General features: G+C 48.9%; 1 protein-coding gene across 3 annotated transcripts in view; it reads right to left on the reverse strand.

Annotated features, from left to right (window-relative positions):
• Nucleotides 1-13,482, reverse strand: part of LOC8040325 (large proline-rich protein BAG6) — a 74,744-nt gene that overhangs the window by 21,022 nt on the left and 40,240 nt on the right. For all 3 annotated transcript variants that reach the window (XM_029990453.3, XM_029990454.3, XM_029990452.3), the window contains 2 exons: nt 7,311-7,464; nt 6,440-6,689 (listed from right to left, as the gene is read on the reverse strand). In XM_029990453.3, coding sequence (XP_029846313.3) covers nt 6,440-6,689; nt 7,311-7,464 — 404 coding nt within the window. The remainder of the gene's footprint in view (nt 1-6,439; nt 6,690-7,310; nt 7,465-13,482) is intronic.

Genomic DNA, 13,482 nt, shown 5'->3' on the forward strand with positions numbered 1-13,482 from the left:
CAAAAATGTACTAATTATGCTAATTATGACACTAATGAGGTCGCATTATTTATCATAAAATTTTCGTTGTCATTATAAACTGCAAAAAAATAGCTTTACTCCACAGTCCAGTCCTTTCTGAATAAAACGGTATAAAAAGTTTCAAAATGCTACGATAAAAACCTCATGAAAACCCCCGTAAGGCTAAGCACGTTGACAAAAAACATGAAGATGAGAAAATCAAAGTTAAAGTTTTGACATTGAACATAGAAAATTGTGTGAACAATGATAAATAATAATTGCCACCAAGGTGTAGTGTAAGTCTTCATGAACAACTTGACATAAAAGATGATGTAATCCATTTATGGGAACATTCGGAAAAAAATATGAAAGAAGTAAAGACCGAGTGAAATGTTGATAAAATCACATTTTCCTGTTTCGACGCTGACTACAATAAATTATGTGAAAACCCTTCTGCAATAATAGTTATCAAGATGTAGTGTAGTGCATTCTGAACAAATAATTTTAAAAATTGCAATAATTTGTTTTTGAGAAGATTGCAAAACTGGTGAAGAATTACTGATATAGGCTAAAAATTGCTTCTAAAGTGATGACCCGACAACTTTGGACAACGGGAGAGGCGAGCAAGAGTTTCAAGCTCCAAACGTAATTTTGTTTGGCCCTGAAAAGGGCCTTTGTTCCACATGGCACTGGAAAAAGCCATTACAGCTGTCCTGGGCTGTAATCTCGTGATGCTCCTGCCTGGTGTCGCTTGGAGAACCTTTCCTTCACGCTACTGCTGCTCTGGTGCACCGCGTTTGCTTTACGTAAACGGAGACTGTCCTTTTCGATGCTTCGGCGGACAAGGCAGTCACCGGTGGCGTAGCCCAGGCCTGCAGCAATGGACTCGTTGGTCGCTCTCCTTCCCTGGTTGTAGACAGCAACAGCTTCAGCCGCAGCCCTCTTCACGCTGTCCAGGGAGGCATTCGCATTCTTTGAAGTCTGCGTCCAGATCACCGAATGCAGGCTCTCACTGGCATTCTGCGTCTTTCCCTCACTACACCGTGCCAACAGGTCTTCATTGCTGAGCCTTTCAAACACTGGCTCCAGTGCAGCCCGAACACAATCCGGAAGAGGATTCTTGTGCGGCGGCGGAGGCTCACTGTTTGCCAAGGCCCTGTTGTACTTGCACCAGGACTCCGCTCCCTCGGGGCACTTGCTGTGGTCTGGGGCGCCGTCTGTGGAGGTCATGTGCAGGAGTGTGGCTCCCACCGCCCTCTTCATCCCTGGAACGTCATGGCTGTTGCTCCTGAGAGCATAGCCGTAATAGTTAGTGATCTTCTTGATCTTTTCCTGTGTCAGCTTTCCTCTGCCACCAAGTGACTCGCCTTGTGCCTTCTTCTTCTCAACAACGTTGCGCAAGGCAGCTCCCATCCGCTTGTGGACGTGGTTCACGCAGTCCTTCTTCTCTATCTTGATGAAGCCGTAAACCTTCGCTTCAGACAAGGCATGGAATGTCCGGCTGTCCCCATCCGAAAGGACGGTGGTGTAGCGGAGACCATGCTTGGTCAGAGACCTCTGGAACATTGTGAGCGCAGCCTCCACCTCCATACGGCCAGCATTGCAGTCAATGTTCCTCTGGCAGTCGTGGGTTGCGTACCAGTCGCTGTAGCCATCGTCCTCGGGCTCCGGTCCCAAGGCACATCCAAGGCAGAAGTTGGAGTACACAACATGGTCGATGACGAGGCCAGAGTACAACTCCACAATGCAGCCTACACCAATGTGGGAGCTGCGTCCTCGGGTCATCCATGATCCGTCGAAGATGACATCGATGTTGCCAATGGGGTTCATAAAGCCTGTGTAGAGCCCCTTGACGACAGCAACACTGGCGGCTTCACTGTCGGTTGCTGCATTCTCACATGCCCGCACAAGCGTTTTCAGGTGTCCCTGGTACGTCTTGTGGTGCAGGCCCCGATGAGAAATGTTCATGGAGGCACAGAAGTCTGCCAAGGCTGTCACTCCTTTGCCAATGGATTGGATCCCCTTCATGGCCCTCATGTTCACTTCAAAGGGAGTGATCTTTGCTGTTCCAGCAACCCTGGGAGAGGAGAACTGCTTCTTCTGGAAGTCGCAAGTGCTGCAGACGAGCACAAGCTTGACGGCCAAGCCGTACTCCTTGTCCGCGGCCTTGCTGAGCGTGAGAGATCCCACACCGCAGCTTCCACACCTCGCGTGCGCGAAGAGGTCGTTGAGGACTTTCATGTCGACGATGACAAACTGGGTCCCGGCATCGCTTGTTTGGCATGATCCGTTGACTTCAAGCAGATCGAACTTCCGCTGGGTCGCCGACTTCTCCGATAAAACGCGCTTGCTTTGCTCCGATCGCTCGGCGCGCTGCGCTTGCTCGGCCGTAGAGTAGTAGGTAGAGTCGACGCGAGTGGTGCCGGCAAAACTTGAGCCATCCGGACCAGAGCTTGAGGCCGCAGCATCGTCAACGGGAAGGCTAGCCGATGGTCCCGGCAGATCCAATGCGTTCGGCAGTGGCGCAGATCGTAGCGGCGCACTTGCAGGTGATGTCTTCCGCTTGTTCCACGCACGTCGCGTCTTCCTCCCGAACGTCCGCCGCATACTCTCTTTCAATCGAGAGTCCCCCGGCATCTCGATCGCTCGAAATAAAACTCCCGCAACTTCGTAGCGAGAAACCAACGATGTCCGACGCGAACGCGCGAACGTAAACGATTTCGAAACGTGCACTCAGCCGCGGAACGAACAAAGCGACGGGCCAAAACGAAGCAGACGACGCTTCTCCACGCTCCCCTTGCGCTGCTGGAGGCGCGCGCGCCAAGAGGAGGAAAGGAGCAAAAGTGGAAAGGGGCGCGTCTTGGCCTATGACAGGCGCGCGCGGCACGACGTACCCGTGATGTACGCGCGCGGGCCAATGAGCAATCGTTATTCCGGTTGTGAAAACCCGCGGAATGCGGACGCTCTCCAAGGTTGTCGCGATAGTGAGTGGGATGAGGACGTAGGGAAGAGAACCAGCTCCCCAACAAGACCAAGATGGCCGCGATCCGACGATCGGTCGTGAAGCGACGCGGGCGCGCAGTTTGACTATTTTTTTGCGTACGATTCGCGATTTGAGCGTCGCGGAGGCATCGTATTTATCGTTTTTTTTATACTTAGACGTCGAATAGGACATTGAAACTTCGCAGGCAGGTACTTCAGACTATATTCTATCCAAACATGTGATTTTTGAAAAACCCCAAATTTCGCGATTTTTTACCATTTTAAGACCCGCGTCTCGCCTTAAGAAAAACAAGCTTTCGTTTTAAGAGAGGACACTACCCCAAGGGTCAACTTTTGAACCTTTCCCTCAAAGTGCGAGACATGCGAGCATCAAAACTGTTCGATCCAATGAGCAAACTATCAGAAAGATGACTGCTCTGACTCGCCGTACGCGGCAGTTCAGGACGCATGCTTCCAACGCATCGTTCCAATCAGCTCTGCCCGGTTCCAGGCGTTCCTCTACTGAATGGATGGATGGAAGCTAATGGCTGTATTCATAACAGGCGATCGCTTGTGCCACCTAGCCTAGAAAAACCAAAATATTATTCCTCCCCTCGCCCTTTGGGGTTTTTCTGACCTATATTCCATTAAAGTGTACATGTCTGAATATTTTACGTTACGTTACTTTTTTACTTGTCTCAGTGGAGCGAGCACTGTGCATACAAATCACGTGACTATGCACCCTGCGTATTGCCGAGTCTCTCCCGAAGTTCACGTGACACTAGCACGGTAATTAAATGGCTCGTAGTGTCCACTGCTGTCCCTCGTAGGGTGAAACGGAGTATATTTAGGTCTCGGCGGTCTCGATCGGCCCAAGAAGGCCGGCTAACTATGGACGCGCAAAATTCCTCAAGTTTCAGGGACATAACTTAAACACTCTGAGAACACACCTGGTACTCGTAAAAAAAAGGAACAAGACAAAGGGAGCAGCTTCCAAAAAAAGACTCGTGGACGGTTCAGTATGGGCCGGACCATGTTCAGCGTCAACGCAAGATAAAGCCATGTATAAAGGTTTTTACCCATTAAGCTTCCATTTTTAATGCAAAAGAATTAACTGTCCCATGGAGCGAAGCCCGTAGCAGCAAAACAGAATTTCTATTGGCTGCGACGCGTCATGTGGCTCTATAGCAATGGCATCATCGCTGCTAAGGAGCCAGCCGAACTGCTGGCACACAGCGGGAGGTGGGGACGCGGGTATGCGCCGGCCTGACGTTAGGCCCATCGTACTGCTTTGAGGTCCAACGTTGTCAACCGGTATGCGCAGCTGTTTGACGTGAGGAGGGGGGACACGGGTATGCGGCGGCGTAACGTTAGGCTTTACGGTACGCTTCGAAGTGTAATGTCGTCAACTGGTACGCGCAGTTGGGGCGATGGTGATGAGAAAACATGTGATTTCAGAACGCACAGCGCCGAGTTTTGCACTCCCGCAGCCTCACCCGGCGGCGCAGCAGTCACCCGCAAACCAGGCCAGTCTGCGCGGCGCACCGCCACATTCCCTGCCACCGCTGCGGCTGCTTCTGCTCCTCTTGGCACCGAGAATGCTTTCGCATTAACAACTCATAAGAAGTGCTTAGGTCTCCCCAGAATTTTCTCATTCAAGGCCAGCGCCGGTTCAAGGTTGTTTGCGTTTCCACCATTTCGATAAAACTGGCCCGAGAGTTACCTTTCAGGGTTCATTGGTATTCCTACCGGAAAGAAGGAACCCTACTTACAAGTAGGGTTTCCTATTATAGGTTTCGGGGTTTATAGGTAAATACTGTTAAACCCCAAAAATGAACCCCTCCTGCTTCTATTAAAATCGGGGAAAACCGAAAACCCCTAACTGAGGCTGCCCTCGAATACAAAAAATCCGCGCTTCGCGAGAAGAAAATTCTCGTCGATGGCGCTACTTTACATTGCCCCCGAACGCCGCTCCCAGCAGACTATCCCTAAGGCCGCTTTTATGTTCCGAACCGTGCCCCCCCACCTCTGTTTCTACTCTCATCTGTACCAAGTCCTTTCCCGACTACAGTCGAACCTCGATATAACGAACTTCAATATAACGAAATCTCGATTTAATGAAGTATTTTATTTTTCATAATTTCTTGCCCATAGACCCCATGTATTTTTAGTCTCTATATAACGAAGTCTATTTTGCTGCTATTTCAATATAACGAAGTGCCATTGCCATACAAGGCAATAAATAAATAAACTGTAAAAAACAACTTCGCAAAAAAATTGTGGTTAAAAAAAAAAAATTATGCGCAAACGCGAGCGCTTGATAGGTTACTTCACGGGGACAGGCCTTCCAACGCTCCTAGGCTGCCCGAGGATGTGGCGCCGGTAGCGCCGGCGAGGCATGCGGCAAAGCGCATTCCACGGGGCTGGCCAGAAAATGCCGAGCAAAAAGTTAACACGGCATAACAGCATCACCACTGACATTCACTGATCATCATAGTCCACTGTACCGCGGGTAGCGCGGGAGCCAACTTCAGCGGGGGAGCGACGTGATGGCGCGACTGAACGGGCAGTGCCATCTAGGAGAAGACCGACTATCGTCTTGCGAGCGTGATGTAAAGCAAAGGCGCAAGCACACCGTCGTGATGTAAAGCAAAGGTGCAAGCACACTGTGGGCGCAAGGGGGCAAGTAAACTGTGCGGGCAAGAGTGCTGTGTAGGTTGGAAACATTGGCACCGCCTAAACAGCTTTATTTTTCAACCGGGCGGTTCACTCTCGTGCTTGCTGCCATAGGGAAACGTAAAGTTCTTTCTTTGGATGAGAAAGCAAACGTTTTGGACGCCATCCTGAAGAAACCGCCGAGATCACGAGCACTCGGGAAGTGATCGACGCAATGGACGTACTGAGGAGGTACACGGCGTCGCATGAGCAGCAAGATGCCGTGCAAGCGCTCTGGGCGCTCGAACGCCGTATGACGCCGCTGCTACTGTCGAACAAGGCGCAAGCAAAACTCGCGGACTACTTTGCCCCTAAATAAATGTCCTTTTCGGTGAGTTTTCATACCCAAAAAATGTTTCGGAATTTTTTTTTTTTTTTTGCATGCTAAAGCTAAATTTTGATTTAGCAAACTTTCAATGTAACGAAGTAAATTGCGAATTTTACCGACTTCGTTACATCGAGGTTTAACTGTATTCGGGTACGCGCACATCGCCCGGAGGTCAAGGGATCCCGTGCCCGTAGCCCATTTTCTTCGACGTAGACCTCGATTACCGCCAATATTTTGTGCCGCACAAAAAAAAACGTAAATCTGCACAAAAAATAACAATAGCGACACTGTAAACGCGTAACTCCATTTACGAGTTGGCTCGCTTGGATGAAGGGCAGTCGACAACTCCAACGACAACGTCTATGTCAACAGCCCGTAGAATAAGTCGACGGCTTCCTCAATGCACAAGCGTACCGTATTCGTTGGCGAGGCCTCGCTGCCCGGCGCAGTTGGCGTGGGCGGTCCCCAGGGGGCGTTCTGTGCCCAGAGCGGCGCACTCGAGCCCCTCTGCTGCCTTGACTGGAGCAGCGACTGGAGCAGGGCGGCCCGGCCCACGGGCGCTGCTTGCATGCGCCGCCCGCTCGCGGAGCGGGTGTAGCGGTGGCTCGGGTATCCTTCTGCTGCCGCTCCGCCGGTCGTGGATCTCGAGTGGCCGCCCGCATCCCTGGCAGAGACGTAAGAAATCGTGGACGTCGGAAAAAAAAAGGCGGGCGTAGCAAATGCCTCCTCGACCGGAAATCCTCCAGGTTGTCCGTCTCGGAGAATGCTAGCCCTGTTGATTCACGGCTGGGGAACCCCTCTCAATGTCACCATGAAGCTTCGGCACTGACAAAGCAGCGCCAAAGCTTATCGGCTTTGCAAGTCGTAAGGCATATCTCGGCATCCACGAGTAGCTCGGTTCTACTAAAGCAATGCCGAAACTGGAAGAACACTTTACTCGGGGGCAGTTGAGGGAAGAGGGAACCCAAGCGAGTGCCCCGGGAAACCGCGGGGCCCCTAGGAATGCAGTTTTAGAACTGGCCATAGTCTTGAATTCTCGACGTCCCCTAAAGAGGCGAATGCGAGGCACGGATTGGACGTAAATTCCGCGTCAGCGTTCGGCCCAGACTCATCTCCTTACCGGTCGAAGAAGAGCCTCGGCCAGACGCCATTTTGCGGCAACCATCTTTCAATTTTGGAAGGGCGGCTACTCGGTGTTCTGTGCCAAGTGCAGAAGGTAGGAACAAATACGGGAAATTGGTCGCGGCAGTCTCGTGGCAGCACTGTTGCCGGTGCCCTTTCTTACCTGGTCCTGCATCGGGCACGTCCGAAGCCGAAGCCGGCCTGTCCCCCGGAGTCCCTTTCCGTCGTGCTGCGTCCCTGGGACTGGGTCCCCGTGTCGCGGTCTCTGTTGGCACCACCGGCGCTGCCACGTCCCAGGTTCATTATGTTGGGCTGGTCTGAAACGAGAGTGACGCGGACGATGGAAGCGTTGCTCGATTTCAACTTTGAGTCATGGAAAGAAATAAGGACGGAAGAGAACTGCAGGACAATGCTTGGTTCATTCTCCTTTCATTGTCCTCATTTCTTTTCAAGCTTTCAGTAATTTTAGAAAATTGTGTTAAAAATTGATAATGCTCAAAATAAAATTTGATGGATGAGGATATGACCGACAATATGAAACTCAATGTTATGCAAAAAAATAGTATGGAGAGAATTTAACAGAAAGATCTTTGTCATGGGGTGCCTATCCAGGAATACTTATAATAAATTTCACATTTCCACTATGTCCAGGCCTGAGAAAAAAAGGAAGCAAGGGAACCACACCGAAACAATATTGTAAATTAAGAACCTATGGGCACAGCTTTATGAAACTTAGCAGTTACTCTTACATATGTGATATGAATGTACCCTGAAAATTTTATACAGATAGCTCTTAAAATAAAAAAAAATAAAAAAAGTTTATGCTCCACAACAGCTTCCTCCCCCCTTAACCCTTTGATGCGCAAAACTTTACTTGAAATACTGGTGACCTAGAAATAGTGACATAGTTTTACAACACACATAATAAAAAAAATCTGGTCTCAGAAAAGAATTACCTTTTTTTGTAATTTTGTTTCTTGAAAGGTTCATTGTAAGCAACATTGCACGTTTTCAGCATTATTTTATGTCCAGTCACTGAAAGCAGTTACGACCTGAGTGAAGGCACAGGTGCACTTCGCATAAATACACTAGAGACAACACTTGTAACTGGATTTGAAATATTTGTGCCAGTTTTTCTTCTCAGAGTTTCGACATTAGTCTAAATAGCGTCATAACTCCCATACCCTGTCAGCATTGGCTTTAAAGGGTCTAATTGGGACAAGCATGTCAAAAAACAATTTTTCCGCGAGAAAAAACATTTTTTACAGCAATATTTATTGCGTGAGACTCATTTTAGTTTGCGGCTATTTCGTCCGTTTTAAATCGCGGGCCACGAAGTTGTGATTATGTGGCGTTAATCCCAAAAGGTTCTCATTGGCTAAGAGTTTGATTGACAGCTTACATCTTGGTTGTTAAACCTTTGTTATATGTTGCAATTTCCTTTTGAGCGGCATAATTTTACGTTTAAAGAATAACCCATGTGATGAGAGTTATTATTCTTTACAAAAGGTTTACAAGACGGGCACTTCCGTTTGGATTCATACAAACAAAAGCTTCGCCATTCTTTCATGGCCGCCGAAGTCTCTGCTCCCGCCTGTCTCGCCTACCTCGACTAATCGTTTCGCCGAAGTGATCAGTGTTTCGTCGTTTCGTGCGGACCCAGGTGCTTGGAGTGAGACTTCTTGAAGTGAAGTAGTGTGTGTTTAGCAGCTGTCGCAGGTGTTAGTGATAGGAAGCGACGCGGGGTTTTGGCTTTCATAGCGCGGTTCTTTTGTTTTCCTCTTTGCTTGCTTAGCGTGTTTTTTTTTTGTGTGTGTTTGTTTTGCTTGTTTGCGCTTGCAGATGCTGACTTTTCGGAGATGTCAGATGCGTGATCCAGACAGTGAGCCTTCCAGCAGCCATGTCGCCCCGAAAGGAATGCTATTTGGCTGGAGGCAATCGGGCGTTCGCGTAGCGACCAACGTGTCTAGTTACGTTCTCGTCATATCGCTCTGGAGGCCGTCGAGATTCGCCCCGTGTGCACCTAACGTCTGCGACTAGACAGAAAATAAAAAAGCACTATGTCCACTACGTAAAAATGGTCTCAGTTCATGCATCTGTAGGCAGGTACGAAATCGTGCCCAAATTTATTCACACCGCACAATGCAACACGTCGCTGTGCAAACGCAGTCCAACACGAAGCATAAAAACGGCAGATTTAGGACAACAACGCAGAGTCCATTGTTCAATTAAAACGACGTAATTTTGTTGAAAACGCCCGCAGCTTTTTACTCACGGTATGCGTTGGGAAACTTCCACATTTTGAAACAGAACGAGGCAGATTTACTTTTAAAAACGCTCCCAGCATCCTCCCGGACCAGTTTGACTGGATCAGCCGACGATGATGGGACTTAACTGGGTGAACTCAACCCCACAACAACCAATTTGCGCTCCGTGTTAGCACCGCACTACACACACCACGAACGTTTCAGCTCTGTCGCAACGCCGTGTTGCACCAAACAGAACGAGATTGCCGAAACCACCGCAGCGCTGTCATGAACCTTGGCTTGTGGTTGCGCACTCGTGGATTCTGTGACTCCCTTCGCTTTCAAAGCGCGCACGACGATTACGAACGATACTTTCCATCTTCCGGGAACATCACAGGGGCACTTCACCGGTCACGTCTTTGCTACATGTGCTCGCAAACCCAGTCAAACCAAAAAAAATACCACGGCCTGGCGTAGTCGCCAGATCTTGCCGGAAGTCAAGACGCTGCGTCGTTCAACTCCGCAACGCAAGGAGAGTGAGGGGCGGGGCGTACTCCTCTTCCGTGGGGGTCGAAAGAGCGGGAGTTTCAAATGTGGAGAGGTTCCGACTCTACTGAATTACGTCCTGTGGCGTAAATATTGATAAAAAAAATAATTTTTTTCGCGGAACATTTGTTTTGTGACATGCTTGTCCCAATTAGGCTGTTTGAAAAAAAAACTTTTTTTTCTTTGCAGTTACCCTTTAAAATGACCCTGAAAAGAAAAGTTTTTTTTTTTAAACCGTCTGGTTGGGACTTGCGTGTAAACAAATTAATTCTATAAAAAAAAAAGAAAATTAAAGTCTTCTGACGCATGAGACTCGATTTAGTCGGTAATCACCTCCTTTCCATTTGTTTTCTTTCAGAATTTCGGACACATAGAGGAGAAATGAATTGGCTTCGCCTTCATGTTGAGGCGGAAAGAGCGAATGACCATCTCGTTGAGGTCGGAAGAGCAAATGACCATCTCGTTTGGGTCGAAAGAGCGAATGACCATCTCGTTGAGGTCAAAAGAGCGGGAGACCATCTCGTTGAGGTTGAAAGAGCGAATGACCATCTCATTGAGGTCGAAAGAGTGAACGGCCACCTCGTTGAGGTCGAAAGAGCGAATGGCCATCTCGTTGAGGTTGAAAGAGTGAATACCATCTCATTGAGGTGGAAAGAGCGAATGACTATCTCGTTGAGGTCGAAAGAGCGAATGACCATCTCGTTGAGGTCGAAAGAGCGAATGACCATCTCGTTGAGGTCGAAAGAGTGAACGGCCACCTCGTTGAGGTCGAAAGAGTGAACGGCCACCTCGTTGAGGTCGAAAGAGTGAACGGCCACCTCGTTGAGGTTGAAAGAGTGAATACCATCTCATTGAGGTGGAAAGAGCGAATGACTATCTCGTTGAGGTCGAAAGAGCAAATCACCATCTCGTTGAGGTCGAAAGAGCAAATCACCATCTCGTTGAGGTCGAAAGAGCGAATGACCATCTCATTGAGGTCGAAAGAGTGAACGGCCACCTCGTTGAGGTCGAAAGAGTGAACGGCCACCTCGTTGAGGTTGAAAGAGTGAATACCATCTCATTGAGGTGGAAAGAGCGAATGACCATCTCGTTGAGGTCGAAAGAGCAAATCACCATCTCGTTGAGGTCGAAAGAGCGAATCACCATCTCGTTGAGGTCGAAAGAGCGAATGACCATCTCGTTGAGGTTGAAAGAGCGAATGACCATTTCATTGAGGTCGAAAGAGTGAACGGCCACCTCGTTGAGGTCGAAAGAGCGAATGGCCATCTCGTTGAGGTTGAAAGAGTGAATACCATCTCATTGAGGTGGAAAGAGCGAATGACTATCTCGTTGAGGTCGAAAGAGCGAATGACCATCTCGTTGAGGTCGAAAGAGCAAATCACCATCTCGTTGAGGTCGAAAGAGCGAATGACCATCTCGTTGAGGTCGAAAGAGCGAATGACCATCTCGTTGAGGTCGAAAGAGCGAATGACCATCTCGTTGAGGTTGAAAGAGTGAATACCATCTCATTGAGGTGGAAAGAGCGAATGACTATCTCGTTGAGGTCGAAAGAGCGAATGACCATCTCGTTGAGGTCGAAAGAGCGAATGGCCATCTCGTTGAGGTTGAAAGAGTGAATACCATCTCATTGAGGTGGAAAGAGCGAATGACTATCTCGTTGAGGTCGAAAGAGCGAATGACCATCTCGTTGAGGTTGAAAGAGCGAATGACCATTTCATTGAGGTCGAAAGAGTGAACGGCCACCTCGTTGAGGTCGAAAGAGCGAATGGCCATCTCGTTGAGGTTGAAAGAGTGAATACCATCTCATTGAGGTGGAAAGAGCGAATGACTATCTCGTTGAGGTCGAAAGAGCGAATGACCATCTCGTTGAGGTCGAAAGAGCAAATCACCATCTCGTTGAGGTCGAAAGAGCGAATGACCATCTCGTTGAGGTCGAAAGAGCGAATGACCATCTCGTTGAGGTCGAAAGAGCGAATGGCCATCTCGTTGAGGTTGAAAGAGTGAATACCATCTCATTGAGGTGGAAAGAGCGAATGACTATCTCGTTGAGGTCGGAAGAGCAAATGACCATCTCGTTTGGGTCGAAAGAGCGAATGACCATCTCGTTGAGGTCAAAAGAGCGGGAGACCATCTCGTTGAGGTCGAAAGAGCGAATGACCATCTCGTTGAGGTCGAAAGAGTGAACGGCCACCTCGTTGAGGTCGAAAGAGTGAACGGCCACCTCGTTGAGGTTGAAAGAGTGAATACCATCTCATTGAGGTGGAAAGAGCGAATGACTATCTCGTTGAGGTCGAAAGAGCAAATCACCATCTCGTTGAGGTCGAAAGAGCAAATCACCATCTCGTTGAGGTCGAAAGAGCGAATGACCATCTCATTGAGGTCGAAAGAGTGAACGGCCACCTCGTTGAGGTCGAAAGAGTGAACGGCCACCTCGTTGAGGTTGAAAGAGTGAATACCATCTCATTGAGGTGGAAAGAGCGAATGACCATCTCGTTGAGGTCGAAAGAGCAAATCACCATCTCGTTGAGGTCGAAAGAGCAAATCACCATCTCGTTGAGGTCGAAAGAGCGAATGACCATCTCGTTGAGGTTGAAAGAGCGAATGACCATTTCATTGAGGTCGAAAGAGTGAACGGCCACCTCGTTGAGGTCGAAAGAGCGAATGGCCATCTCGTTGAGGTTGAAAGAGTGAATACCATCTCATTGAGGTGGAAAGAGCGAATGACTATCTCGTTGAGGTCGAAAGAGCGAATGACCATCTCGTTGAGGTCGAAAGAGCAAATCACCATCTCGTTGAGGTCGAAAGAGCGAATGACCATCTCGTTGAGGTCGAAAGAGCGAATGACCATCTCGTTGAGGTCGAAAGAGCGAATGACCATCTCGTTGAGGTCGAAAGAGCGAATGACCATCTCGTTGAGGTTGAAAGAGTGAATACCATCTCATTGAGGTGGAAAGAGCGAATGACTATCTCGTTGAGGTCGAAAGAGCGAATGACCATCTCGTTGAGGTCGAAAGAGCGAATGGCCATCTCGTTGAGGTTGAAAGAGTGAATACCATCTCATTGAGGTGGAAAGAGCGAATGACTATCTCGTTGAGGTCGAAAGAGCGAATGACCATCTCGTTGAGGTCGAAAGAGCGAATGACCATCTCGTTGAGGTCGAAAGAGCGAATGACCATCTCGTTGAGGTCGAAAGAGCGAATGACCATCTCGTTGAGGTCGAAAGAGCGAATGACCAACTCGTTGAGGTTGAAAGAGTGAATACCATCTCATTGAGGTGGAAAGAGCGAATGACTATCTCGTTGAGGTCGAAAGAGCGAATGATCATCTCGTTGAGGTCGAAAGAGCGAATGGCCATCTCGTTGAGGTTGAAAGAGTGAATACCATCTCATTGAGGTGGAAAGAGCGAATGACTATCTCGTTGAGGTCGAAAGAGCGAATGACCATCTCGTTGAGGTCGAAAGAGCAAATCACCATCTCGTTGAGGTCGAAAGAGCGAATGACCAACTCGTTGAGGTCGAAAGAGCGAATGACCATCTCGTTGAG

The sequence above is a fragment of the Ixodes scapularis genome, unplaced genomic scaffold (genome assembly GCF_016920785.2).
Source record: "Ixodes scapularis isolate PalLabHiFi unplaced genomic scaffold, ASM1692078v2 PGA_scaffold3__209_contigs__length_174095766, whole genome shotgun sequence".
Lineage (NCBI taxonomy): Eukaryota > Metazoa > Arthropoda > Arachnida > Ixodida > Ixodidae > Ixodes > Ixodes scapularis.